We start from the raw sequence: 26,250 nt of genomic DNA, 5'->3' as shown, positions 1-26,250 counted from the left end.
TTGACCAAAGTAAAGAACCCCAGAGAGACCTTTATTGGAGAAATTTACAGAAAAATAATCCCAAAATAGATTTCAGATGGAAAAGCGGCTTACAAAAAAATTTCCAGGAAAGCTAAAAGTGAAATAAAGAAGAGCTTCAAAGTGCTAACGATTGAAGTCGATCTGTCCTGGGGCTTACTCATGTCGAACAAAAGGTCCACAGGGTTACCGGGAGGAGACGGTCTGATGACAGAGGCAGAAGGGCTCGGAGAAGTTTGACATGCTATGGTCTCCAGTGTCCTCTGGAGACCTGGTATAGACCAGATGACTGTGGCCTGCCTTTAGTATAGATGTCTTATTTATTTATTTATTTATTTATTTATTTATTTATTTATTTATTTATCTTTTTTTTTTCCCCAGAGCTGGGGACCAAACCCAGGGCCTTGTGCTTGCTAGGCAAGCGCTCTACCACTGAGCTAAATCCCCAACCCCGGTATAGATGTCTTTAACGCAGAAATGTCTCTGCCTTGAAGGTTCCCTTTTAGCATCCTTCTCACCTGAGGCCAGCCGGTTTCAGTTGGTGTTTCTCGGAGAGGGGATGGGGTCACACGGGGCACTGAAGAGGTAGGAGAGCAAGGAGCAAGTCCCCGGGTCCCCCCACAGGCCATGAGTGTTCCCGCTCTGTTCTTAAGGTTTCTGAGGGTGCCCTGCTCCGGGCTGCTCAGTTCTGTGATCCACCCAAGCAGGCTACAAAGCTGACTTCCGCACCTGCTGAGCCCTGGTTAGAAAGGTCAGGACTTTCTGACGTTATTACTCCCGGTTTTCTGTTTGTTTGCTTTTCCTTCTCTTGTTGATTTTCATTAAGTCTTCCCTAATTAAAATGTCCTCTACTAGGCATCAGGATGCTTGCTGACACCCCTGCTCCTCTCTTGCCTTTGTGACCACAGTGGCAATCTAACTGAAATATTCATTAACAGACTGTACCGTTAGCGTTATATAATGTATGCTACCCTGATCGGGTCAGCAATACTTTGCCAAGATTTGCTAGTGTGGAGGTGTATAAATGGCTCCGTGGTGGAGAACATATTCTGCTGTTCAGTCCCCAGTGGTTCACAGCTGTCTGAAACCTCAACTCTGAGAGAATAAACGCCCTCTTCTGGCCTATGCAGGAACTGCACAAACAATTTTTTAAAGGGGGGCGGGGTTTGAGATCAAACGTCAAATTTCCAGGCCCGACTGCCCCATGAATCTGAGGACTCAGTGGTATGTAAAAAGAGTGGCTAGTCTGTCTGCGGAAGCTGTGGGCCATTCTTTAGAAATTGGGAGGCCTATGTTAATTATTATGGGAGTCAAAGCCACAAAGTTTCAGTTCGCCTGCCTTCAGTTCTCCTTTTTCTGGGAAGCTGTAGTTTCTACTCCTGAGATGAGGAAGAAACAAAAAAAACCCAACTGCAAGGGAGAAAATCGGGACATGAGAAAGCATCTTGGCCAGCTGCAGGAGCCCCCCAGCCCCAGTTTCGGCAGAGGAAGCAGAGAGGCAAGGTAAGTCTGGTTCTGGGTCAGTGTGGGAGGCTGGTGTTGGGTTAGTCAGGGAGCCCTGGCCTGGTGCGGTGGGAGAGGATGGATCATGGGGGCTGCTCTAGGGACTGAGAGGGAGAGCAGGAAGGGACTGGAGGGCTTCAGGCTCCAGCTTTAGGTAGGTAGGGGTCTCTGCCAATCAAAGACTGAAGGAAAGACTCCCAGCTAGGCTGGTTGTCCAGAGGTCCTGGGATGATGGCACAGGGTGTGTGTGTGTGTGTGTGTGTGTGTGTGTGTGTGTGTGTGTGTGTGCGAGTGTGTACACCCTTGAGGGTAAAACTGTGCCTGCGGCGAGATGGCACATAGTGGGGCTACTGACTGCACTGACAGATCCCAGGTGCTCTGAATACTGGGGAATCTCAGTGGAGACAGGAAGGCAGCAATGACAGGTTAACTCACATCAAAGGGCAGAGGCAGCAAAGTAGGCAGCAGGAGGTTGGCAATCAGGAAGACAGCAGGCTAGCCCGGTGGAAGTTCTTTAGACACCCATGTCTGGGCTTTTAGTATTTCATGGAAAGACATAGTCAGAGTTCATTTGCATGGAGGATGGGCTAAGTCCAGGGTCAAGGTACCCATATGCCTGGGGTGCTCATCCGGGTGTCATGCAACAACACATGGTGCCCAGCAGAAAGGTGCTGGTGGCGAGAGCCTTTGAAGAGCTTACACGTTCTTGCTGAAAGTCCCTGAGCTATGAACGTGAGTCCTGGAACATGTTGTTCTCTTTCCTTGGGGTAAACAAGAACAAAAGCAAGGCAAGGGTTTGTTGTGGCCCACAGTTTGAAGGTGCATTTCACTGTGGGGGGAAGGGGGCAGCTGGCGAGTATGTCTACAGGTGGAAGGGGAGAGTCACAAGTGCTGGTGCCAGCTTTGCTCTCTCTTTCTCCCCTAAAGTCAGACGAAAACAAAACAAAACATAATTGAATTGTTGACTGCACTTGTGTGTGTATGTGTGTGTGTGAGTTTGTATGTGTGTGTATGTGTCTCTGTGTGAATGTGTCTCTATGTGTGTGTTTACATGTGTGTGTGTGTGTGTGTGAGTCTGTATGTGTCTTTCTGTGTGAAGGTGTGTGAGTCTGTTTCTCTGTGTATATGTGTGTGTATCTATCTGTGTGTGTCTGTATGTGTATGTGTCTGTGTTTCTCTGTGTGTATGAGTCTGTATGTGTTTCTGTGTGTGTATGTGTGTGAGAGTTTGTATGTATCTGTGTATGTATGTGTGTGTATCTATCTGTGTGTGTCTGTATGTGTATGTGTCTGTGTTTCTCTGTGTGTATGAGTCTGTATGTGTTTCTGTGTGTGTATGTGTGTGAGAGTTTGTATGTATCTGTGTATGTATGTGTGCACATCTGTGTGTGTTTGTGTGTGTGTGTGTGTGTGTGTGTGTGTGTGTGTGATGATGTTCCACAGATCAGATGAGTCTGTCCTCTGTTTCAAAGTGTTGCTCCCAAGGATTGAATTCAGGTCCTCTGACTTGGCAGAAAGTGCCCTTTCCCTGATGAGCCATCTTGCCAGCCCCTCCTTGTTCCAGTTTTACCCCATCAGACTCCAGCTCAAGGATGGTGCTACCCACGCTCAGGGAGGCTCTTTCAGAAAACTTCTAGGCTCCTTCAAAGGCAATTCCACACCCATCCAGGATGTGACAGTCAGGACCTCCCACCACAGCCGTTAAAGCAACTAACTGTTGAGCAACCATTTCCTGTTTTCCAGAAATGCTTCCTTGTGCTTTGGGTCTGTCCAGGAAGCTGAATGTTCTAGTTGCCATTGCAAGCCATAGCCCTGTCAGGAAGTGAAGACTACACTCTTCAGTGACCACGCATGACCCACCGAGCCCCTCACTGTCCTTTCACCAGGATCTCTTTAGACAGTGAGGAATATCTGCGACCTCTTGTGCTGGGGCCCAGTGCTTATTTTTTGATTATTGTTATTGTTTGAGACAGGGTTTCTCTGTGTATTTCTCTGTCCTAGAACTCCCTCTGTAGACCAGGCTGGCCTTGAACTCAGAGATCTACCTGCCTCTACCTTTCGAGTACTGAGATCCAAGTGCTTACTTTCACTAACTTAAAATACTGTGTGTTTGGGACTGGAGAGATGAGTCAATAGTTAAAAACACTGGATGCTTTCCCAGAGGACTGGTGTTTCATCCACATGCCGGCCTCACAGTGCTCTGCAACTCCAGTCCCAAGGGATCTGATGTCCTCTTCTGGTCTCCAGAGGCACTGCACACTCCCGGTGCACAGGCATATATGCACGTGAAACATCCATACATAAGTATTTTTTTGAGATAGTATCTTTCTTCATACCCCGACTATCCTGACACTCACTGTGTAGACCAGACTGGCCTCAAACTCAACAGAGATTCACCAACCTCTGTTTCCCAAGTGCTGGAATTAAAATTGTGTATTGTTGGATGATGTCACAGGTGAGGCAGGTACAAGATAGAAGGAGGCCTGTCATTGGATGAGAAGGAAGGATGGGCGGGGAGAGAAGTTTGAAGGAAGAGGAGAAGACTGGAATGGAAAGGAGGAAGAGACAGGAGGGAGAGGGAGAGAAGCTATGGCAGGACAACATGGCGGGTGACGTTAAGACTCCACGCTGTACCTTTACAGGTTGTTATGAATGTTCTTAAGGGATGGATGTGTATTGGGCTTTGTATGTTTAGGTGGGCAATTATATCTTATCAATTGGGTCAAAGGTTATTGTGTTGTGTGCTCTTTTATGTGTAGATTTAAGTGTAATGGAGTGTGGGCCACCATGGAGTTGGGATGTGTGTTTCTGGCATGGAAACCTGCCTTGGGAACTAGATAGGTAGAGAGATTGCTGCCAGGCTCAGAGAGAGGCTTTTGGCAGTGTGATATAGTCTCTGACTGAGACTTAAGATATCCAGCAGATATCTTGGGGCACTCTGGTCTGGGTCTAAGGAGGGTAAAAGACAACCTTACTCTTTTTTTTTTCTTTTTTACAACAACAGTGTATCATCATGCTCAGTGAAATAAATGAAAAATTTAAAAGACTAACTGTATTGACTGACTAGCTATCTGTCTGTCTATCTGTCTGCCTACTTGCCTACCTACCTACCATCACCTGACTGTTGTATATCTTTCCATCAATCATCTTTCTATCTACCTGTCAATGTATCTATATATCCCTATCACCCATATGTAGATCTCTTTCTCTCTGTCATCTAGTTAAATAATCTAAGTAGATCACATGGTTTCTTTAAATTTTTTTTAGATGTATGCCAAGGACCATCCTCAGCTTGGAGAGGTCCTGAGGAAGGGGTGTTTGGGGAAGGCAAAAGAACAACCCAATGGGCACAAGCTGACAGCTCTGTGTTCTGCTTGAGACAGCTCTCCAGCAATCTCCAGACAGCTCAGCTCTTGCAGACCAAAGCCCAGTCTTTTATTTGTATATCAATTCAACTCTCCACCCCAGGTTCTCTTTTGATTATCTCATGAATTAGCATTTTATGACCTTAGCCCTTGACTCTTAGAAAAAGACAGCAAGTACTTTTATTAAAAAAATGTGGCAAATGAAAAAAAAGTGCCAAATGAATTCAGAGATCTGCCTGCCTTTGTAAACACAGACAATATGCTGACTGGGTGAGATCCTCTTCTGAGATAGCCATTTTTACCATGCCTGGGCCTAAACTCACTCTGTCCTAGGCTGACCTTGAACTCAGGCATCTGAAGCTAGCTGAGTGGGATCTTGTCCTGCTATCACCACTCCCCCAATCTCTTTATCTCATTCCTTAATATCTTTCTGACAAGCTGGTTCATAGTGCAGCTGTCTCTCTTATTTTAGGTCCGTGAAGCCTCTCAGGTAATACATATGGCATCCTTATATTCTGCATAGTTGAGGAATAATACATTCTTGTACTCATGTTTTCAGAGTTTTTGCCCACAGCCCTAAGGGTATGTCCTGAAAGTCTCAGCTTTTATCCTTTTGCTAAGGACATTAGACAAACTCTTGCCTCTGGGGCTTGTGCTGCTTCTAATTATCATGGAGTCATTAAGCTTGGCAGGGAGGATATTCTCCAAAGGAGAAACATAAAGCAAATTATGTACATTATTATACAAGTAAGCCTCACACTTAGCAACCATCAACACTTGTGGAGGCCCACACCCTGCCAGCTCTGCTCCTGGTCTAGGAACTGTGTCATGCTGTCCCTTCCACATTGGCCATGCAGCACTGGGCAGATGTACTATTTATTTATCTGTGGGCATGAATGTTTTGCCTGCATGTCTGTTTGTGCACCACCTACACACCTGTAGCCCGAGGAGGCCAGAGGAGATTGTTTGGATCCCCTGGAACTAGTTACAGAGGCTTGCGAGCCACCGTGTAGGTGCTGGGAATTGAACCTGGGTCCCTGGAAGAACAACAAGTGCTCTTGACTGTGATCCATTTCTTCAGCTTTCCAGGTGTATTTCTGGGGAAAAAAAAAGTTTATCCCCTGGAAATGGAGTTATGGTGACTGTGAGCCATCCTGTGAGTGATGGGAACTGAACACAGGTCCTTTGGAACCAGAGCTCCTCACCACTGAATTATCTCTCCAGACCCTGTGTGCGTCTTTCAGATCTCCTAGGTGGCCTATTTACTTGTTTATTTATTTCAAGATGGGGTGTTACTGTGTAGTCTTAGCTGTCCTGTAACTTCCTATGTAGACCAGCCTGGTCTCATACTGAGAGAAACTTGTCCAGCTCTTCCTCTTGAGTCTGAGTTCTAGGATTAAAGACAAGTGCCACATGCCTGGCCTGACCACTTTCTCTAGGAATCTCTCTACTTTTGATTCTCTATGCCTTTTTCATAGTAGAAGAATAAAATCTGCAAAGCTGGTAAGAGTGGCTCTCTCTCTCCTCTCTCTCTGTCTCTGTCTCTGTCTCTGTCTCTCTCTCTCCTCTCTCTCTCTCTCCTCTCTCTCTCTCTCTTTCTCTCTGTCTCTCCCTGTCTCTCTCTCCTCTCTCTGTCTCTCTGTCTCTCTGTCCTCTCTCTCTGTCTCTCTCTGTGTCTCTCTCTGTGTGTGTCTCTCTCTCTGTCTCTCTCCTCTCTCTCTCTGTCTCTCTCTGTCTCTCCCTCTCTGTTTCTCTCTCTCTGTCTCTGTCTCTCTCTCTCTCTCTATCTCTGTCTCTCTCTCTCTCTGTGTAGGTAGGTGTGCACGTGAATGCCAGCTGTCTTCCTCAAGTGCTTTCTATTTTATCTTCTTGAGACAAGGTCTCTTGCAGAGCCCCAGGCTCAGTGATTCAGCTAGACAGTCCGGGCAGCAAGTCTCGGGGCTCCTCCCGCCTCTCTGCTTCCCTACTGCTAGTATTACTGGCAAGCACAGCTGCACTTGGCTTTTTACCTCAGTGCTGGGGGTCTGAACTCAGACACTCATGCTTTGGTGACAAGCCTTTTACTGACTGAGGCATCTTTGCAGCCCTATAAAAGTGACCTGTTAGCTTCTTATTCTTTCTTATGAAGGCAGGCATTTCCCAGGAACAGAACAAGAACTGAAGTCTTCCAGCTGAGCAGCATGCATCTTTACTCACTGAGCCATCTTGCTGACTCTAAATTCCTGTTCTGGGGGACTCTCTAGTGGCTCACAACTCTCCCAAGATAGCTCAATGCAGCCACGAGCACCCCACACTTGCTGTTCTGTGGCTGCAATGGCCGTTAGGGGACTCTCACTTTGCAGCAAGGAGCTCAGCTGTTGATCCCAGTCCCACAGAGACTTAAGCTGTTGGCTTCTTTCCCACCTGGCCTATTTAGATTTCTCCTCCCCGCCCTTGCTACAGCCTAAGGCCACACCCTCATAGGCCTTCTGGCACCTTTTGCCCATAGCCTTCTGTTCCCTTTACAGTTAAAACGCTGGGCATTTCCCTTTTCTGACTGACTCACCGAGATGAACGCTTTGGGTTTGCTGTTTGTAGAGAATCTCCACACTCGGTGCCTCTGGGAGAGGTTCTTATGGACCCAAGCTACCGATGCCTGTGGAATTTGTGTGACGATGAGGTGACCTCATATTAGACCCGTTTCGTATGTTTTAGTTTGTCTTTTTTTTTTTTTTTTTTCTGGAGCTGAGGACCGAACCCAGGGCCCTGCGCTTGCTAGGCAAGCGTCTTTTTGTTATTTTGTCTTTTTTTTGTTGTTGTTTCGTATGTTTTAAATCATATTTGTCTTTGCAAACTCTTGTTCCCTTTATTCTTGATTATTTATTGCTTTTTCGGAGATAGGGTTTTGCTAGGAACCTTAGGTTGGCCCTTAATTCACTTCTGTAGCCTAGGCTAACCCTGAATTTATACCCTTCTTCCTATCCCCACCCTGGGAATGCTGGGATTACAGGCGTGCACCACCATGACCAGCTTCCATTCTGTTTTTTTGTTTGGTTTTGGTTTTTATTTGGGGGGGGTGCCTTAAAACTGCTTGGTTTTGTTTTGTTTTTGAACGTATGAAGCAGTTTAATTAGGTTTTTAACAATTTAGAACACCGGGTTGTGAGGATACATGCCGTCCGTCATGGAGAACTGAGATCGCAGGTAGCCCTGGAGCTGTGGAACAGCTTTGATCTTTGGCAAAATCTGCGGGTCCACAGCTTTCTGCTCAGCCTTTCACCGCTCTATAATCTCATTTTTCTCCTTCTCCCTGTTGAAGATCTTGCCCTCCTGATGCCTGGGCATGCGCAGCGGCTTCTTAAGCGTCAGTCAGGTGTTTGGTGTTTTTAACCTCGCTGATATCAACTTGTGTAGAGGTGGTGGTGACAGACTTCTGGCGTGTCCTGCGCAGAGGAACTCTGTTGAGGGCAAAAGGTCCAGTCACAGGTAGCAAGCCACTGCCCAGCTGCTTCAGGAAAACCAGTCTTTTGCCCCTGTGGCGCCCAGTGAGGATGATCAGGACAGTCCCGGGAGTGATGCTGGGGCGCAGCCTTCTCACGCGCTGTCTGAAGGGCTTTTGGCCATGGCTCAGGAGCTTCCGAGGCACATCCTTGGTAGGATAACACCTAGGCATTTTCCCAAGCTTCACCACCCAGGTGCCACCGTTTTTGTCCCCACCAACTGTTTTTGTGACAGTAGCAAGGACCTTCTCCTTTTTCTTCTTCTTTTCATCCTTTCGAGTATTTCCTTTTGTACGAGGCCTTTCTGGAATGCATAGCAGATTGGGAGTACCTGCCAATTCCTCTAAGCAGGACAAGGTTTCAGCTGCAATGGGGCTTCCCCTTCCTCAGCTTTTTAGGGTGACCCTTTTTGGTTGCACCAGTGGGCCAGGCACCGTAGGCAGCAGCATCACCACTAGCCTTCTTGGCCGCAGGTTTCTTCTCTATTGTATGGGACTTCTCCGTTGTTTTCACCCGCCATCTTGCAAGATAGAAAGAGAACTAAGACTGGTTTTGTTTTCAATTCTTTATTCTTTGGAAGTTTCCGAAACTTATGTGTATTCGTGTATTATGTGTATGCATTTAAACAAAACTATAGAGATGAGATTAGGTATGGAAAAGCACACAGTTGCACTCGTGTGCACGCACGCAAACACACATATACTCACACATACACACACACAGCTGCACTTACACACACACAACATTACACCACACACAGCACACAACACTATACCACACACACACACACACCACACTACACACTATACCACACACACACCACAGACACACATACACACACCATACACACACACATACACACACACAGCTGCACTTACAAACACACAACACTACACCAAACACACACACACACGTATAACACTATACTGCATACACACCACACACACACACACACCACACAGACACACACACACTATACACAGACACACACACACTATACACAGACACACACAACACAGACACACACACACACACACACACACACACACACACACACACACCACACAGCCAGATGGAAAGAGCTGGGGACTGGTTTGATCTTTTTTGTTTGGTTTTAACATTTATTTGTTTTTATTCGTGGGTATGGACGTTTTGCCTGCAGGTATATATATGAGCTCTGTTCATGCTGATACTCACAAAACTCTTGGAACTGGATTATGAGCTGCCCTGTGGGGCTGGGAACTGAATCCTTGTCATCTGCAAGAGCAACAAGTGTTCTTAATTGCTGTCTTCTCTAGTCCCTGGTTTGACTTTCTAGGTGGGGAGACCTGAAGTCTCCCCACTGTCTGTAACTCTAGTTCCAGGGACTTCACTGGCCTCTTTGGGCACCAGGCATACATGTAGTGTACAGACAAACATTCAGGTAAACATCCACACACATCAAAACAAAAATGAATAAACCCATGGGCTGGAGAGATGGCTCAGTGGTTAAGAGCACTGACTGCTCTTCCAGAGGTCCTGTTGCTGTCAAGTCCCAGCAACCACATGGTGGCTCGCAACCATCTGTAATGGGATCTGATGCCCTCTTTTGGTGTGTCTGAAGAGAAGAGACAGTGTACTCATATACATAAAATAAATAAATAAACATTTTTTAAAAAAGTGAATAAACCCTTAAAAAACTACTGTCATTTTTCTGGAAGAGGGAAGCTGTCTATGCACCAGTCCACAGCTTCCCAGCCCCCCAGGTCCATGCAGGGAACTGTAAATGAGCTCAGTGGGTCACTGAAGGAAGCACAGAACACAGACAAGCAAACTCCATGGAAATGGGGGAACATGTGGAGGAGAAAAAATGGATTGAGTGGGAGTGGGAGGAAGCAGAGAGAGGATAATACAACTGAAAATGAAATATGGCACGTACACGAGAAATTACCACAGAATAATGAATAATAAGCAAAACCGGCAACAAAAGAAATGTCCTGGTTAATCTGCTTCACAGAGGAATAAACTGGAGGGAAGAGTGATTTCCCAACATGCTCCAGTTGGTGTATGGTGGAAATGGGCAAGGGCTGGCTCAATGGTTAAAGGAGCTTGCTGCCAAGCATGGTAACCTGAGTTTGAAACTCCAGCCCTACATGGTAGAAGGCGAGAACCGATCCCCACATGTTGTCCTCTGATGTCCACACATGCACCATGGTGTGTGTGTGTGTGTGTGTGTGTGTGTGTGTGGTATGTGTGTGTGTGTGTGTGTGTGTGTGTGTGTGTACAAACACAGTAGATACACAAATAATGTTGCAAACAGATAGAAACAGAGTTTGAGTTCAATGCCCCTGGAGTCTACACCTTGGATGGTGATCTTGACTCTGAACAAGGCGAGAAGTTGGTTATTGAGTAGAGCTTGACCACAGGAAGTCAAATGTTGAGTCTGGGTAGAGCTTGACCACAGGAAGTCAAACATTGAGTGTGGAGGGATGCTGGGCTGCAAGAAGAGGCCTGGGGTCAATGGCACAGAAGCAATGGTTGAGAAAGACAGAGTGCCCACTCATCTCTGCTCTTTGAGTAGGGGACACTCATGACCCCAGAGTCAGTAGCCATAGCAAAGGGAAGCAGTGGAGATGAGGGGAGGGTAGCAAACAGGAAAGGGAGCTCAGAAATAAAGGCTAGAGTTGATTACATAACAGTTGGCTTTCCTGAAGGTCCGGGCTGTGGTGAACACTTTTATCGAGTGCAGGCTCTGCTCTGCTTCATTCTCTGAGGCGACCCTTGCTCACCTTCCTTTTATTGTTAAGTTAGGAAGTAGCTCAGAGCGAGAAGAAAGCAGATAAGAAGAGAAAAAAAACCACATAGAGAACTTGAACAAGAAGGTGGTTGCCAGGGTCCTGTGACTCATAGCTGGATTCCGACACAGCAGCGACCTAGAGTTTTCTGGAGACGGCACCCAGCGAGGCAGGAGCATGTGGCTGTCCATAGGTCTGTTCCTTCTCTGCTTCCAAGGTGAGTAGGGCGGTGGATCTGCAAACCTCATTTTGCAGAGGGAGGGAGAGTCGGAATCCTGGGTTCAAGCCAGAATCCAGGTACCAGCAGAAGTGGCAGTGGGCCCCCAGGGACAGGGAGGATGCACACATACACATACACACATTCACCCATCTCTTTGTCTAGTGTATACTTCAGCATTCATCCACGCATTCTATAAACCATTATTAAGCACCAACTGCATCCCTGGAGTTTTCAAAATGTTGTAACTATAAAGTAACTTCCCTAGTCAAGGGAGTCCTACTTGAATGAGGGAGTCGGGTGATTATGTTACAGGGTGAGTCTTGCTGCAACACAGAACGATCATGTAGATAACAACTACACCAGAGGCCCCTCACTTTGCCCTCAGAGGGATGGAGGCTTCATCGAGGCTCCACAGAAGTCAGTCTTGAAGGCTGGACCTGCCAGTGAAGCAAAAAGGCAATGATTTAGACTAAGTGTAGATACATCCTAAAGATTGTGGAGCATGCAGAAGTCAGCAATGACCTTGGTTTTGCCGAAGTTTAATTTAAAGAGGTTGGAAGTGTTTGTAAGGGGCAATGTGTAGCTTGTTGTGACAGTTGGTTCCTGTAATCACAGCGCGCAGAAGGCTGAGGCAGGAAGTTGTAGGCCTGCCTCAGCTACACAGTGAGATCTTGCCTTTGAAAGAAAATTCTTTGAAAGATTCTTAGGCCAAGCATGGTCGTGAGTGCCTTTAATCCCAGTACTTGGGAGGTAGATGCAGATGGATCTGTGCGAGTTTGAGGCCAGCCTGGTCTATATAATGAGACCCCTGTCTCAAAAAAACAAACAAAAAGAAGATAAAAATCTAGATCTTTAGGCTAAGTAAGACAATTGGATGCATTCATTATATTACACGTACGGGGCTTGAACTGCCTTGACTGAAGGTTATGATGATGATGTTGATGATGGTGGTGATGGTGGTGGTGGTGGTGGTGGTGGTGGTGGCGGTGCTGATGGTTGTGATGGTGGAGATGGTGGTGGTGGTGAAGATGGTGGTGGTGGTGGTGGTGGTGGTGGTGGTGATGGTAGTGATGGTTGTGGTGATGGTGGTGATGGTAGTGATGGCGATGATGTTAGCCGTGGGGATGGTGAAGACGATGGTGGTGTGATGATTACAATGATGATGATGTAATCTTCAGACAGTCTGGAGAGTAGGGTAGAAATGCTGTAATTACTGAAGTAGGTTCCAGAAACAATGATGGTTGGAGCTGCCTTGTCCCAACTCACGGGAGTTGACTTCATATGAGCTTTCCCCTTCTCTATAGTAAATGAAAGCTTCAAATCAGATATGATGAAAAGATTGACCCCCCAGTAATCAGCAAATGCTGCAAAGCAGGACCACTCCCGGCATACAACTGCTCCTCCAAATCAGCTTGCTTACATCTGAAAAAGTTGCTCAAGTGCTGAAGTTCAGTGCAGTTCAGTGAGTGAGACTCAAGAGGAAGACCTCTTTTTACCCATCATTCCGGAGCTGACTTTCCCACCCTGACCCATTCATCCTTACACCAAGGGCAGAGTGCTGGTGCCCAGATTTAAACTGTGAAGTAATTTTTACTGTCACACAGTGTACTTCTCCTTCTGTATCTCAACATACCGCCCCCTCTTCTTTCATAACATCCCCTCTGCCTGCTGCATCTACCCAAGGTTCTAAAGGCTTGGGAAAAGTCAGCCATCTTGTATTTATAGAGTAGACCTACAAGGGGTTCCCTCGTGAGCCTGAGAGGGAGGAATGAGGCAGAGATAGGAGGGGAGATGGAAAGAAAAATCCCAGAGCAAGCAGGGGAAGGGCAAATGGAAAAGAAGTGTTTTCTGATATAAAACAAACAGAAAAAGTCAGGCAGGGTGGCACATGCCATAGTCCTAGCTCTCAGAAGGTTGAGGGAAAGGATTTTGAGGTCAGCTTTGGCTTACCAGGGAGACCTTGTCTAAAGAAAGAGGAAGAGGAGGAAAAAGGAAAAAAAAAGAAAGAAAGAGAGGGGAGGGGATAGGGGACAGGAAACTGGGAAAGGGAATAACATTTGAAATGTAAATAAAGAAATATCCAATAAAAAAAGAAAGAGAAAGAAAAATAACAAAAACAAATAAATAAAATGAATAAAACTAGGGCCAGAGGGCTGGCTCATGGGTGAAAGTGCTTGATGCTCAAACCTGGCAGGGTTGACTCTGATCCCTCGAACCCATGTGGTGAATGGAAAGAACTGACTCCCAACAGTTGTCCTCCGATCTCTACGAGTGCCATGCCCACCACCAGTAAATAAACAAAGCTTTAAGGAGAAACTAGAACTTCTATTCGTTGTGCATTTTATAGCCCACACAGTTCAATTGAAATGATGATGGCACACATTCATGGGGTTACACTATGCTATTTTGGTCTATGTACACAATTTGCAGTGCTTAAATGAGTCCTGACATGCGTTAAAACATGAAAGGACCGGAGGATATGATATTGAATAAAATAACCCCTGGGTGTGATGTCTCAGGCCTGTAAGTTTCATCCAGCTCACTGGAGATTAGGGAAGAGGATCTCGAGTTCAAGGCTGATTTGACTACACTGTGAAACCTTGTCTCAAAAACAAAACACCGCAAAAGGCATTTGTGTCCTGGACCTGTGGCTATATAGGAAGAGGCAGGTTCCCTCCTGCAAATTCTGGAAGGTTCTTAGGCTTGATTAAGTGAGTGTCCACCACTGACTTCAGGTGACCCACTAGCTGCATGGAGGAGCTGAGAGTTCCGCCATCTCGTTTCCTGGTAGTGTGGAGCCTGGAGACGGAAGTCAGTCCCCATCCGGAGGCATGAATACCGTGCTACTGCTCAGATTGGAACTTGGGTAGGATTGTCGGACAGTCTGGATCCACAGACTTCAGTTGTCAGTGCTGCCCTGTCCTCAGCTGCCTTGGTCTCTCACTCCCCACAGAAGATCCTGCTTAAGGTTCACCTTTGCTCTGCCAGTCACTGTCTGTCTTCCCAGTCGAGACGACACCAAGCCCAACTGAAATGCTCGGTCCAGAAATGTGGTTTTCAAACAGCACAAGGGCTTCCAAAGGTCACTCACACGGGGGCCTTCTCTTTTAGAAATCATAATTTGAATAAGATAATTTTTAATGGAAAAATAATAAAAGAGGAAATAATTGAAGCACACAATGGCGAGGGTCATGGGCTCTTAGTGTGTGCAGCCTGCAGTAGCTGCTCTCATGGGGACTATTAGGGCCACTTAAGCCTATGAACCAGTCGTGACCTAGGCAGAGAAGGCAGAATTGTCCTGGTTTTACAGACACAGTAAGAAGCAGCTACAAAGAAGAACTGAAAATGAGAAATCCATCCATCTCCTCCACTGGGCTCTTACTACTGCCTATAGAAGTATCAGAACAAAACAAGCCTGTGTGTTCAAGAAACAGCCCAGGATGCTTCTAGGTAGTCGCAGCTGCTACAGTGTATTCGTTTTCTTGTTGCTTCTCTGCAAGAAGCAACTTAAGAGAGGAAGTGTTTATTTGGACTTTCAGTTCAGGGACTAGGTTTATCAAAGCAATTTATAGTCCCAAAGATACCTTTGTCTGTTGTCTGCCTTCCTTCTTTCCTTCTTTCCTTCTTTCCTTCTTTCCTTCTTTCCTTCTTTCCTTCTTTCCTTCTTTCCTTCTTTCCTTCTTTCCTTCTTTCCTTCTTTCCTTCCTTCCTTCCTTCCTTCCTTCCTTCCTTCCTTCCTTCCTTCCTTCTTTCCTTCCCTCCTTCCTTTCTTCCTTGTCACACGCCCAATGTCGCCCAATGTCTCGCCAGCAAGAACGACGCGCGGCAATAGGATTCTTCTGCGAACAAGCCTTTATTGTACAGCTCTCTTGAACAGGGACCCCGAGCGAGGGAGGAAAAGGCACTGCTTATATATGCTTAGGAGACTCGTGTCGCTACCCGATTGGTGCAAGCCCCAATGCCCAATTTGCATGCCCTGAGAGCGGGCTGTGACGTGCTTGGCTCATGCGCACTGCGTCCTTCGGGGTGGACAACAGCTGTGCCCTGTTGACTCACTCACAGGAAATCGGCGCCATCTTTGGGCGCGGTATGGGCGGCTACCAACACTTCCTTTCTTTTTCTTTGTTTCTTTGTTTTCTTCTTTCTTTCATTCATTCTTTTTTTTCAAGTCAGATACTACTTTCTTGGGTGACGGGAATAAAGGAATGACGCCATAACCAAGGGCATGAATATCCAAGTCTTAAGCCTGGGGAATTGCTTCTTTAACATTCAATATCTGTATATGAAACAAACCTCAACTCTATGACAACAGCCTTTACAGCAAATACTGATCTCGTCTGCTGGAGAGATGCTCCAATCAGACTTGGGGGCAAGGGGCTCTACTCCCTTCTCACGTCCTCACAGTTTCCTTTTCTTTCTACACTGCCCGTGTGCCCCTACAGCCTGTTTACCCTGATAAAGTTTTAGGGTGGCCCCTTTCTACTGCCAGGAATAAGTCAGCTATCAGTCTGAGCCCTGTGGGTGGTTCTGGTGTTCATGTTTCCAACTAGGTGTGCGCAATAATCCTCCATCCTTAAAATCAAGTCAAAAGCTGCTTGCCAAGTGCGGTCTCTCCGGACTGAAAAGAGGACTCAGTGGTTAAGAGCACTTGTCGCTCTTACAGAGACCCAGATTTGGTCCCTGGAACCCACATGGAGGTTCATAATTATCTGTAACTGTAATCCCGGGGTTTCTTTCTGACCTCTGTGGGTATGCGTATCACACACATAAAATAATATATAAAAATCTTTTTTTAAAAAAAAAATAAAGCCTTTTATGGCGAGGCACAATCTGGAAAACTATGTTTGCACAATATGGAGTAACTTATAGCAGGGCACACAGTCTGGCCGTGACAGTGGAGTGAATCAGGGTTTTTGTTTTAAGACAGCATCTGCTATGTAGCTCAGGTTGGCTCAAAACTCCCAATTAGATGAAGCTGACTTTAAACACAAACTCAAAAATCCTCCTGTCTTAGCCTCCCACATACTTGGAAGGCTCTGCTACGTGCAATTTAGAAGTTGAATTTTTAAAGAGCAAGTTTGACTTGAAGAAGATTCCAGAATGCAGTGGTTTTCGTGCAAAGAAAGTGATTTGTAGATAACCTAACCTTAAGCCAGCTGTGGCTGCCTGGGTCCACATGGAGCCATAGAGTTGGTGCTTCGTCTCCATAGGGGGCAGATTTTTTCTTGTCTCTCTGCCAGAGCCAGCAGTCCATTTGTCTTGGATTTCAAGCACAAATGTCTCTCCTGGTACTCTCCCTGGATCTCCCCATGCTTCAGGAAAGCCGCTCCTTCCCAGCCCACCTGGAAGGAGACCTAGATTCTGCCTTATGTTTTTCAGGTTGTTTATCTCTGACGGGCCCTGGCTCTGTGTCTGGCTATGTAGGAGGCTCTCTCCGTGTGCAGTGTCAATATGCACAATCATATAAGGGCTACACGAAATACTGGTGCCGAGGACCGCATGACAAAGGGTGTAAAAGTATTGTAGAAACCGATGGAAGTGAGAGAGAAAAGAAGAATGGCCGAGTGTCCATCAGAGACCATGCTGGGAACTCCACCATCACAGTGACCATGGAGAACCTCAGTGAAGACGATGCTGGCTCTTACTGGTGCAAGATTCAGACGGTTTTTATCTGGGATTTTTTGTCACGTGACCCATCGGTCCGTGTAAAGGTACATGTTTTCCCAGGTAAGACCACTCTGGTTGCGGTCACGGAGTCTTTAATTAGGAAGTATCTGTCTGCCCTGGGGACGTGTGTGTTGACATTGTCTTGAAATGTGCCTCTGAGTGTTGTGGTCATCTCAGTCAGGTTGGGAAAAGAGTGTGTGATAGACATGGAGGGAGATGGCTGACCTCTCCGTCCATGGCCGGGGAAGGGGCGAGGTGTAGGTCACACAAATAATCTGACACCTGATACTCTAGTAGGAGCTGAGAAACAAACTACATTCTCCTTAATGGTGGGATAAAGTGATCCTTAGTTGTTCCTATATGAGGGATTCTTAGCAACCCTCCACGACCTCTGGGAGGATTCTTGGGCCACAGGCTGAGCTGTGTTCCTTCACACTCTCTCCTAGGCTTCTCACCAGTCAGGGGGGCACCCCTGAGAGATCTCTCTACCCTTCCTCAGGCAGAGTCAGGCAGGGATGGGAAGAAAGTCTGAGATGGCACAGACAGCCAGTCTTTCAGCAAGAAGGCTCCTTCAGCCCTTGAGAGCCCCAACCCTGGATGTGGCTGAGGTTTGGCTTAAAGCACGTCTCAGAACCTCCACTGTGAATATGTGATGCTGTATGACATCAGATCCACACAGACACTCAGTACAGGCTTGAGACCAAGCAGTGACCTGGTGTGCATCTTTGTCTCCAATAGCCACAACTCCCATGGAGACCACACTCCCAGCCATAACTCCTTTCCTCCCACTAGTGGATCCTGGACAGAACCTGAGGATTCGTTCTAGCACAATGCTCATCTTCCAACTATGGTAAGAAGGACCCAAGGCTTGAGGAGAGTTGGTGGCTGTTGGATTGTGGGGCCAGCAGTGTTGGGGAAACCTTACTATTGAGTGATATCCCCCCCCACCCCAATCTCAGTTTTCACATTCTGTAAGCCTATGTGTAGAAGCCAAGAGGAGGGTCTCAAGGGACACAGGCTTGGGGCTGAGTCTGTGTTTAACAGATTCACATAGCCTTCCCGTTTCCCCTAGTGCTGGTAATTACAGATATAATCCCTCTTCTCTGCCCTTCCCCACCAGACTCTAGACTTGGAGTTCTAGCTGTGTCTCTTTCAAAAGTCACTGTTGAGGGCTAGGGAGGTGAGTCAATGAGTTAAGTTGCTTGCTACAAGTCTAACCACCTTAGTTCAAGCTCTGGGTAACACAACAGAGAAATAAATGTAAAGATCATTGTTCAACTGGGGTTCTTGCTTCCAGGAGCTGCTCTCGAGGTCTGTAAAGGAATAGGCTCTGCTCCGGGCTAAAGTTTACATTTTTTCTTCCTTCTTAGAGAAACCTAGGGAGAGCCAGGCTGTCTATAGGCCCCGAGGGAGGGAAACTCAGAACTAATTTCAAGAAGTCAACTGAAGACTGGGGACTGAGCTTAGTTACCAGAGTGCCTGCCTGATGTGCATAAAGCCCAGACAGAGTTCGATCCCCAGAAATGCATTGATTGGGTGCTGTGGTACACATCTCTTATTACCAGCACTAGGGAATCAACAGTGAAACAAACAGAAGTTCAAAGCCTCAAGTATATCATAAAACCGGCTTGTGCTATGTGAGCTCTGCCCTGCCGCTAATAAGGTCAGGGGAGACCTTGGTAGCTCTGGGCTGTGCTTTTAGAAAAGCTAGTCTAGCTAGATCCTTTACCTCTCTTCACCCATCACTTCTCCATAACAACAGACTGGGGAGGAGGACGGGGGTGGGGTGGGGGTGGCACAGGCAAGACGTCCTTGAGTCATTTCCTAGTCTGATTCTGAATCAGTTGGGCTTTTGAGGCAAGGGATTAGGAAGTGTGGGAAGAGACAGGGGTCAGTCCTGGATCCTCTCCTTGAACTCCTCTTCTGTCCTCACATGCCTGCAGGTCTCTGCTCAGCAGCGTCCACTTCCAGGTCCTGGTCTTCCTGAAACTGCCTCTGTTTCTGAGCATGCTCTGTGCTATCTTCTGGGTGAGCAGGAAGATTCCTGAGGGAATGTAGAGTGACCTTCCCAAGAGCTATGAAGTGAAGAACCCCAGGAATGCCCTGGGAGGGACTCAGCCCTGCAGGCTGAATGAGAGACACATTGGATTCTGATGACTCTGCTTGGAGGCAGCCGTACCTGGATTCTGGACTTCTTCATTGTTCTCTGTCTCAAAGTGGGGCAGGGGTGGCCCGCTGACTATCAGGGAGTCTTGGATACCAGACTTCTGTGGTGTCCTCAGCATAAACGAGGGAACAAGGCTGGGAGTAATGGCACATGCTGTTAATCCCAGCACTAGAGAGGCAGAGGCAGCTGAATCTCTATGAGTTCAAAGCCAATCTGGTCTATATAGTGAGTTCCTGGACAGCTAGGGCTAAATAATAGACTCCATTTTGTTCTCAAAAAGAGGGAACAAGACTCTCTTGGGCCCTATGTTAGAGGTCTGCCTTTCCCTTCTCCAGATTTCCTGGATTCTGCTCTCATGTCAGCTCTGAAGGGTAAGAATCTTCTAGAAGTTTCTTGAACAGAAATCTAGCCTCTTCATCTTCTTGGTGCCATAAAAGCATCCCAGGCCATTGTCTCTGAAGGCAACAATCACCTCCTTACTACAGAGAAGAAGTTCCTGAGGAACATGTCCCCCACAGACTTGACTCACAGACAATGCCCCCTCTTCTAGAACAATCCTAAAGGATTTGGCTGCTAGCAGAGCATTTCCACTGCCAACTCTCCCAAGCACACAGCATTCTTTGACCTCGCCTGATCCTTTTAGCTCAGTATGATCTCTAAGCCTCCTTATGTCTCCACGACCAGAAAGCATGTGTCAGAATTCAGCACATACCTGCCAATCAGCTCAGAAGCAAAGTTCTGTGGTTACACAGAGCGACAGTGGAGAAGCTGGCAGTGGGCGTCCTTGCATTTCCTAACCTGGGAGGCGGGGGTCTTCTGTGCAGAGTTTTAACTGAGGGTCCATCTATTCTCACTTGAGAAAATGTCTGAGATCACCTTGGGGAAAAGACAGGTATTCAAAGGCAGGTAGTGTGCTAGTCGTGAGGAAATGTCAGATCTGGGCATCCACTGGGCAATCTCAGCTCTGCAAAAGGCGATTTATTCATTGCTGCTCTTCACAGGGAGGACTCAGAGGGTTAGCCTCAAATTCCACCATTTTCACTTACTCCAGGTATCCAGGTTAGACCTCCTTCTCCACCCTCAGGCTCAAGTCTGCCATGAGCTATTGATGTCCAGTTCCTGAGAGAGGACATATTTATAGGAGCATAGTAACCAGATGTAAAGACTCAGGGAATACCTATCACAATGATAGCTGCCCATGGAAGCCCTATCCACTGACAGAACACACCGTGGATGTAGTTTCTTAGGGTGAGGCATGTCTGTCAGTCCAGCATCGTGAAGTTTTTCTTCTAGCAGTTCAGAAGGAGCGTGTGGATTTGTCATCAACTCTTGCTTGCATTTCCCCTCTGAACACTGGATGGATTGGAGCACGCCACGATCCTGGATGTAAGCTAGGACTTTTTACCTAGCCAGTGGCACATCATGTTCAACAAAGAGTCAGGAAGGGGAGGGTCTAAGTCTGAGAGAAGTAATGGGGTGTTGCTGACAGTTGTAGGAAAGTGTGAGGAGCTATCCGAGGAGCTGTCCTCACAGATGTGAGGAGCTGTCCGAGGAGCTGTCCTCACATATGTGAGGAGCTGTCCTCACATACTCCATTACAAGATGGCACTGGCATCCGGCAGAACGCACCTAGTAAAAAGGGCAATACTCAGGTGCCTGGTAACTTCCCTACTCAAAGGGACACGTACGTTTTGGTACGTCATCTGGCATAATTGGCAGCGACCAGTCAGAGAGTGACACGTCCTAGGCGAGGATAGTTTCCTATATAAGGGACGGTTATTCCTCACTCGGCGTCTCTGCATTGTAAGCTTATGCTCTCCCTCTCAAGACGCATTAAAGCTTTTCTGCAGTAGGATCCTGTGTGTGCCGTGTCGTTCCTGCTGGCGAGACGTAGCGCGGGACATCTGGTGCCAAAAACCCGGGAAAGACCTCGCCATCGTCAGCACCTTCGGAGATCCCTTGGCGACAAGGAGGATTCAGAACTGCAGGTAGATACGTTCGGAGAGGCAGCCCTCTCTTGGACTTTGGTCTGGAGTTGTCACCGCCTTGGGAAGGATTTGTTGAGACTATAGTATTTGTCCTGGGAGCCACCCTACTCTTTATGTTCTGTTTTCACCGTTTTCGCTGTTAAAAGGACGATCACAGCAGCTGAAGGCGCGTCTCAGTCTCTCGTATATAAGTGAGCTTCGCGCAGCTCCCTTTTACCTTCGATTTTGACTGTTGAGGAACAAGGACGCGATAAGGCCGACGTAGATAAGCGGCACCGTCCGGGGAGGCGCGTGTAAGACTCCCGTACATAAGAGAGCAGCATGTCCGTCTCTACCCTTTCACCTCACGCCTTGTCAGACGGACGTAGATAAGCCGCCGGCGTTCCTGGCCCATCATGGGATCCTCACAGTTTGTGGTCACGGCCTTGGAAACAGTGTTAAAGCAGAGGAACATCAAAATTGGAGGAGGAACACTTAAAAACTTTGTGAAGGAGGTGGAGAGGGTGGCGCCTTGGTTTGCCTGTTCAGGCTCGTTTACGATTGCCTCATGGAACAAACTTGGAAAAGACCTTGACAGAAAATTGGCAGAAGAGGATCTGCGGCTAGGGACCAAAGCTATATGGAAGCTGGTTAAGAATTGTTTAAAGGATGAAACGTGTAAGGCAGCAATAGTAGAAGGACAGGCCACTCTCGAGGTAGTCCGGGAAAGTCTATCAGAAACCGAACGTAGTGAGAGGTTGGGTGCGCGCAAGAAAAAAGACGTCCTAAGAAATAAAAAGGGCCCTCCCGGTAAGTCCGCAGACAAGGGAGCATTGAAATTTTCAGATTCCAGCACTTCCTCCTCTACACATAAACCAGGAGGGGGAGCCAGCCTATACCCTGTGAAAGAGCTAGAAGCGCTGAACCTCGACAGTTCTGAAAGCTCTGAAAATAAAACCTTAGACTCAGAGGAGGAGGCCGAGCTAGTGCTGTTAGTATTCTTGAAACCGCCGGTATAATTAAAACCACTAGTAAGGTGGCAGATATTTTCGGAAAAATCCAAATTATCCTATTAAATAGAAGATTCCCTGTATACATTACTCATATACGGGCCCATTCTGGACTCCCTGGCCCAATGAGTTCAGAGAATGATTTGGCTGACAAAGCCACAAAAATGATAGCTGTGGCCCTGGCCTCTCCTTTAGAGGCCGCTAAAGCCTTTCATGGCAATTTCCATGTCACCTCAGAAACTTTACGCCGCCGCTTCTCTATAACTAGAAAAGAGGCACGTGATATAGTCACCCAATGCCAACAGTGCTGCCAGTTCCTCCCAGTTCCTCACATCGGGGTCAACCCGAGAGGAATACAGCCATTGCAAATCTGGCAAATGGATGTTACTCATAATTCTACTTTTGGAAAATTACAGTATGTGCATGTATCTATAGACACATGTTCTGGCATTCTACATGCCACCCCACTTACAGGAGAAAAAACAACACATGTCATTCAGCACTGCCTTGAAGCATGGAGTGCTTGGGGAAAGCCAAAATGTGTAAAAACTGACAATGGCCCTGCCCACACATCTCAAAAATTCCATCAGTTTTGTGCTCAGATGCAGGTTACCCACCTGACGGGCCTGCCCTACAACCCTCAAGGACAGGGAATCATAGAGCGTGCTCATCGGACGCTCAAATCATATTTAATAAAACAAAGAAGGGGAATTATGATAGAACTCCCCCCAACACCCCGAGTGGCCACTGCTCTGGCCCTTTTTACCTTAAATTTTTTAAATCTTGATGAAGCTGGACAAACAGCAGCTGAGCGACATTGCTCAGAGCCCAAGAGGACAAAAGAATTAGTCAAATGGAAGGATGTATTAACAAATGAATGGAAAGGCCGGATCCTGTTTTAATAAGATCCAGGGGAGCTGTCTGTGTTTTTCCACAGGACAATGAAAATCCCATATGGATCCCAGGACGACTTACTCGGAGCATCACAGCAAGTGATCAAGAAGGGACTGGGACTCCTGCACCTCCTCACTCTTCTTCCATGGATGCCAGCAACGGTGCAGGGCGAGCTACGATGGGGAATAATGTCAACCTTTCCACTCCCGATGCCGGTGATGTACCACTAACAGGGATTTAGGGTTGGCCTATTTACCTAAGGATCCACAGGTTGAACGACTAAAAGAAAATAGGACTATTCCCCTTAAGGGCAGCCTTTGTTTTGGCATATTCAACAAAACATCTTTTGATCTCTCTTGCATTATGTTATATAATCAATCTTCTGGTTGGTTAAGGGAGGCCACATGGGGAATTGGTGAGGAGGATATTGTGGCTAACGCCACAGTTCTCTATGGTGGTGGCCTTACATTGCGTTAATGGTAGCTGCACTGATCTTACGCCCATGGCGATGCTACTTGGAGGAAAGGGCGAAAAGGGACGGTTGTCATTTTCCTGGATGGGGAACATCAAACCTGCTGCCTCTGTCTGGACAGCTACTCATATAAAATATCGCAGTAGTTACCCGCATGCCTCGCTTTATCCCGATCCCTGTTGATGCCCCGGGGACCATAACCTTATTTAGAGGAAAAAGAGATTTTGGTACTTCTGCAATTATTGCTGGCATTATTGCTATGACAGCAGTCGCTGCCTCGGTTACTGCCTCGGCATTGGCCTTGTCAAATTCAGTACAGACAACCCAAACTATCAATGATTTATCGGCCACCGTCTCTGTGGCTCGGGACAGACAGGCCTCGGCCAATACTCAGATATAGGGAGGCCTTATGCTTGTCAACCAACGTATAGATCTGGTCCGAGAGCAATTAGACATTCTATGGCAACTGGCCCAGCTTGGCTGTGAGCAAAAACTCCCAGGCCTTTGTGTCACCTCCATATAATATGACAAATTTACCCGAGCTGCTAATCTGTCTAAGAGTCTTTCACAGCATCTGTTACAGAATTGGACCTCGGAGTTTGAACAGACACTTTGGGAGCTGAGAGCGACCATCATTCAAGTAAATTCTACCCGACTGGACCTGTCTTTGACGGAGGGATTGTCGTCCTGGATCACCTCAGCAGTCTCTTATTTCAAGGAATGGGTGGGAGTGGGACTTTTTGGAGTGATCCTCTGCTGTGGATTAGTGTTACTCCTCTGGTTGTTTTGCAAATTGAGATCTCAAAAAAGAAAGGACAAAGTAGTGATCACCCAGGCGCTTGTAGCCCTTGAACAAGGAGTGTCGGCCGATATCTGGTTGACCATGCTCAAGCAACAGGTCGCCGGCTGGACAGCTCTTGCACTCCTAGAACCTCGGTTCATTGCACAGGATTAGAGTGTCCAGCTTGAGCAGCCCATGAGGGGTGACGAGCTTAGCATCGCACAGGGAAGTTCTACCAAATACGCTCCCTGGAAGGCATGTCATATTACATGAGGGTTTCTGCCCCAGTTTTCCCTCCCTCGAAAAATGGCAGTGCGACGGGTTGGGAGTGCCCTGGGTCCCAACAACAGCCTAAGGGTATCTCTCTTGTACAGGTTCGCCAACTTTGTACGAGGATATGACCTCTGTCTTCGCCCTCCTATATCTGGGTGTCCTGTTTGCTTAAAAAAACAGAAAAGGGGGAGATGTGAGGAGCTGTCCGAGGAGCTGTCCTCACATATGTGAGGAGCTGTCCTCACATACTCCATTACAAGATGGCACTGGCATCCGGCAGAACGCACCTAGTAAAAAGGGCAATACGCAGGCGCCTGGTAACTTCCCTACTCAAAGGGACACGTACGTTTTGGTACATCATCTGGCATAATTGGCAGCGACCAGTCAGAGAGTGACACGTCCTAGGCGAGGATAGTTTCCTATATAAGGGACGGTTATTCCTCACTCGGCGTCTCTGCATTGTAAGCTTATGCTCTCCCTCTCAAGACGCATTAAAGCTTTTCTGCAGTAGGATCCTGTGTGTGCTGCGTCGTTCCTGCTGGCGAGACGTAGTGCGGGACAGGAAAGAAAGGGGCAGGCTTAGATGAAGCAGAGCCCATGTGATTACATTTCCAAGCAGAGGGGGTCAACTAGGAATCTAGAGGTGTGGCTCGCGGAATGTTCAGGGCTGGAGAGAAAGGCTCAGGGAGAGATTAACTGGCTCCTAGAGGTAGGTGAAATTACCAGGTGAGTGTTCAGTACCAAGGACAGAGCTCCGAAACCAAGGCAAGGTCGATGAGGTAAGCGTTCAGGACCAAGGACAGAGACCGCAGAGGCTCTAAGACCACACCAACCATGACCATTTCAAGGTGGGAAGTGAAGGCGGCCACAATACTGTGAACTGCATAGCAGCCTTTTCTCTCTTCTCAGCGGTTTTCACATGCATTCATTTACACATGTGTTTAACTGTGCAGCGTTGTCCTGCTCATGCATCCATGTAACAACCATCACAGTCAAAACAGAGGATTTCTCCACATCACAAGTCCTCCTTCATGCCGGTCTGCCTCATTACTGCCCACTGGTGACCACTAATCTTTGCCCGTCTCTGGCTCTGTCACTTTGAGAATGTTCTAGAAAGGGAAGCATTTCAGTGACATATCCCTTCCTCCCCTGTTAAGTACAAGTCTTCCGGGATCCACACAAGCAGATGTTCTTGGAAATATTCCATTCCTCTTTATTACTGAGCATTATTACATTGTATACATTCATTACAGTTTGTTTAACTCCTTGCTCATTAAAGTATTTGGGTCTAATAACTTGCTCAATCTTTCGGGGAATAATTAAGAAAAGCATTTGAATCATTTCCTTTACAAATAAATAAAACTGTTATCCACATTTCATACGTATTTTCTTTCATAAGGGTATGCATTTCTATGTCTCCAAGTTGTCTCTTGCACAATTACAAACTTATACAGTAAGTACGTTTAGCTTTCTAAGAAGAAATCCAACTATTTTCAGCATGGTGATGTTAACTTATTTTTCCATCAGCAAGGGATGAAAGATTGGGTTTTGTTTTTGTTTTTGTTTTTTTGCTGTTATCATTATTTCTTTAAAGGAATTTCGATTTGCTTTATGTGTAGAAGTGCTTTGCCTGCACATGTGTCTGTGCACCATATGCATGCA

At 47.0% G+C, this 26,250-nt stretch overlaps 1 protein-coding gene and 1 pseudogene across 4 annotated transcripts; one reads left to right on the top strand and one right to left on the bottom strand.

Moving 5' to 3' along the window:
* The first annotated feature begins 564 nt into the window (after nt 1–564).
* Nucleotides 565–25,101, top strand: Cd300e (Cd300e molecule). 4 transcript variants are annotated; one of them, XM_039086871.2, is made up of 6 exons: nt 565–1,521; nt 11,269–11,354; nt 16,737–17,084; nt 17,763–17,874; nt 18,968–21,179; nt 23,106–25,101. In XM_039086871.2, the coding sequence occupies exons 1-5, from the start codon at nt 1,223–1,225 to the stop codon at nt 19,080–19,082; spliced, it is 960 nt and encodes a 319-aa protein (XP_038942799.1). In that variant the 5' UTR covers nt 565–1,222; the 3' UTR covers nt 19,083–21,179; nt 23,106–25,101. The 4 variants fall into 4 exon arrangements, with proteins under 4 accessions (XP_038942799.1, XP_008766616.1, XP_008766617.1 ...); XM_008768394.4 differs by having other exon boundaries at nt 570–1,521; nt 11,154–11,354; XM_008768395.4 differs by having other exon boundaries at nt 570–1,521; nt 11,150–11,354.
* Rpl6-ps9 (ribosomal protein L6, pseudogene 9) lies at nt 8,011–10,934 on the bottom strand (annotated as a pseudogene).
* Nucleotides 25,102–26,250: the final 1,149 nt, after the last annotated feature.

Source organism: Rattus norvegicus, chromosome 10 (assembly GCF_036323735.1).
Source record: "Rattus norvegicus strain BN/NHsdMcwi chromosome 10, GRCr8, whole genome shotgun sequence".
In the NCBI taxonomy this organism is placed as follows: domain Eukaryota; kingdom Metazoa; phylum Chordata; class Mammalia; order Rodentia; family Muridae; genus Rattus; species Rattus norvegicus.
Note: the sequence above shows the minus strand (reverse complement) of the source record. Positions and strands in the feature narration are given on the sequence as shown.

Coding starts and splice junctions, on each gene's coding strand:
- Cd300e (XM_039086871.2), top strand. CDS start 1,223: ATGAATCTGAGGACTCAGTGGTATGTAAAAAGAGTGGCTAGTCTGTCT. Junction 1,522..11,268: donor AGAGGAAGCAGAGAGGCAAG/GTAAGTCTGGTT, acceptor ATTCCGACACAG/CAGCGACCTAGAGTTTTCTG. Junction 17,085..17,762: donor AAAGGTACATGTTTTCCCAG/GTAAGACCACTC, acceptor TGTCTCCAATAG/CCACAACTCCCATGGAGACC.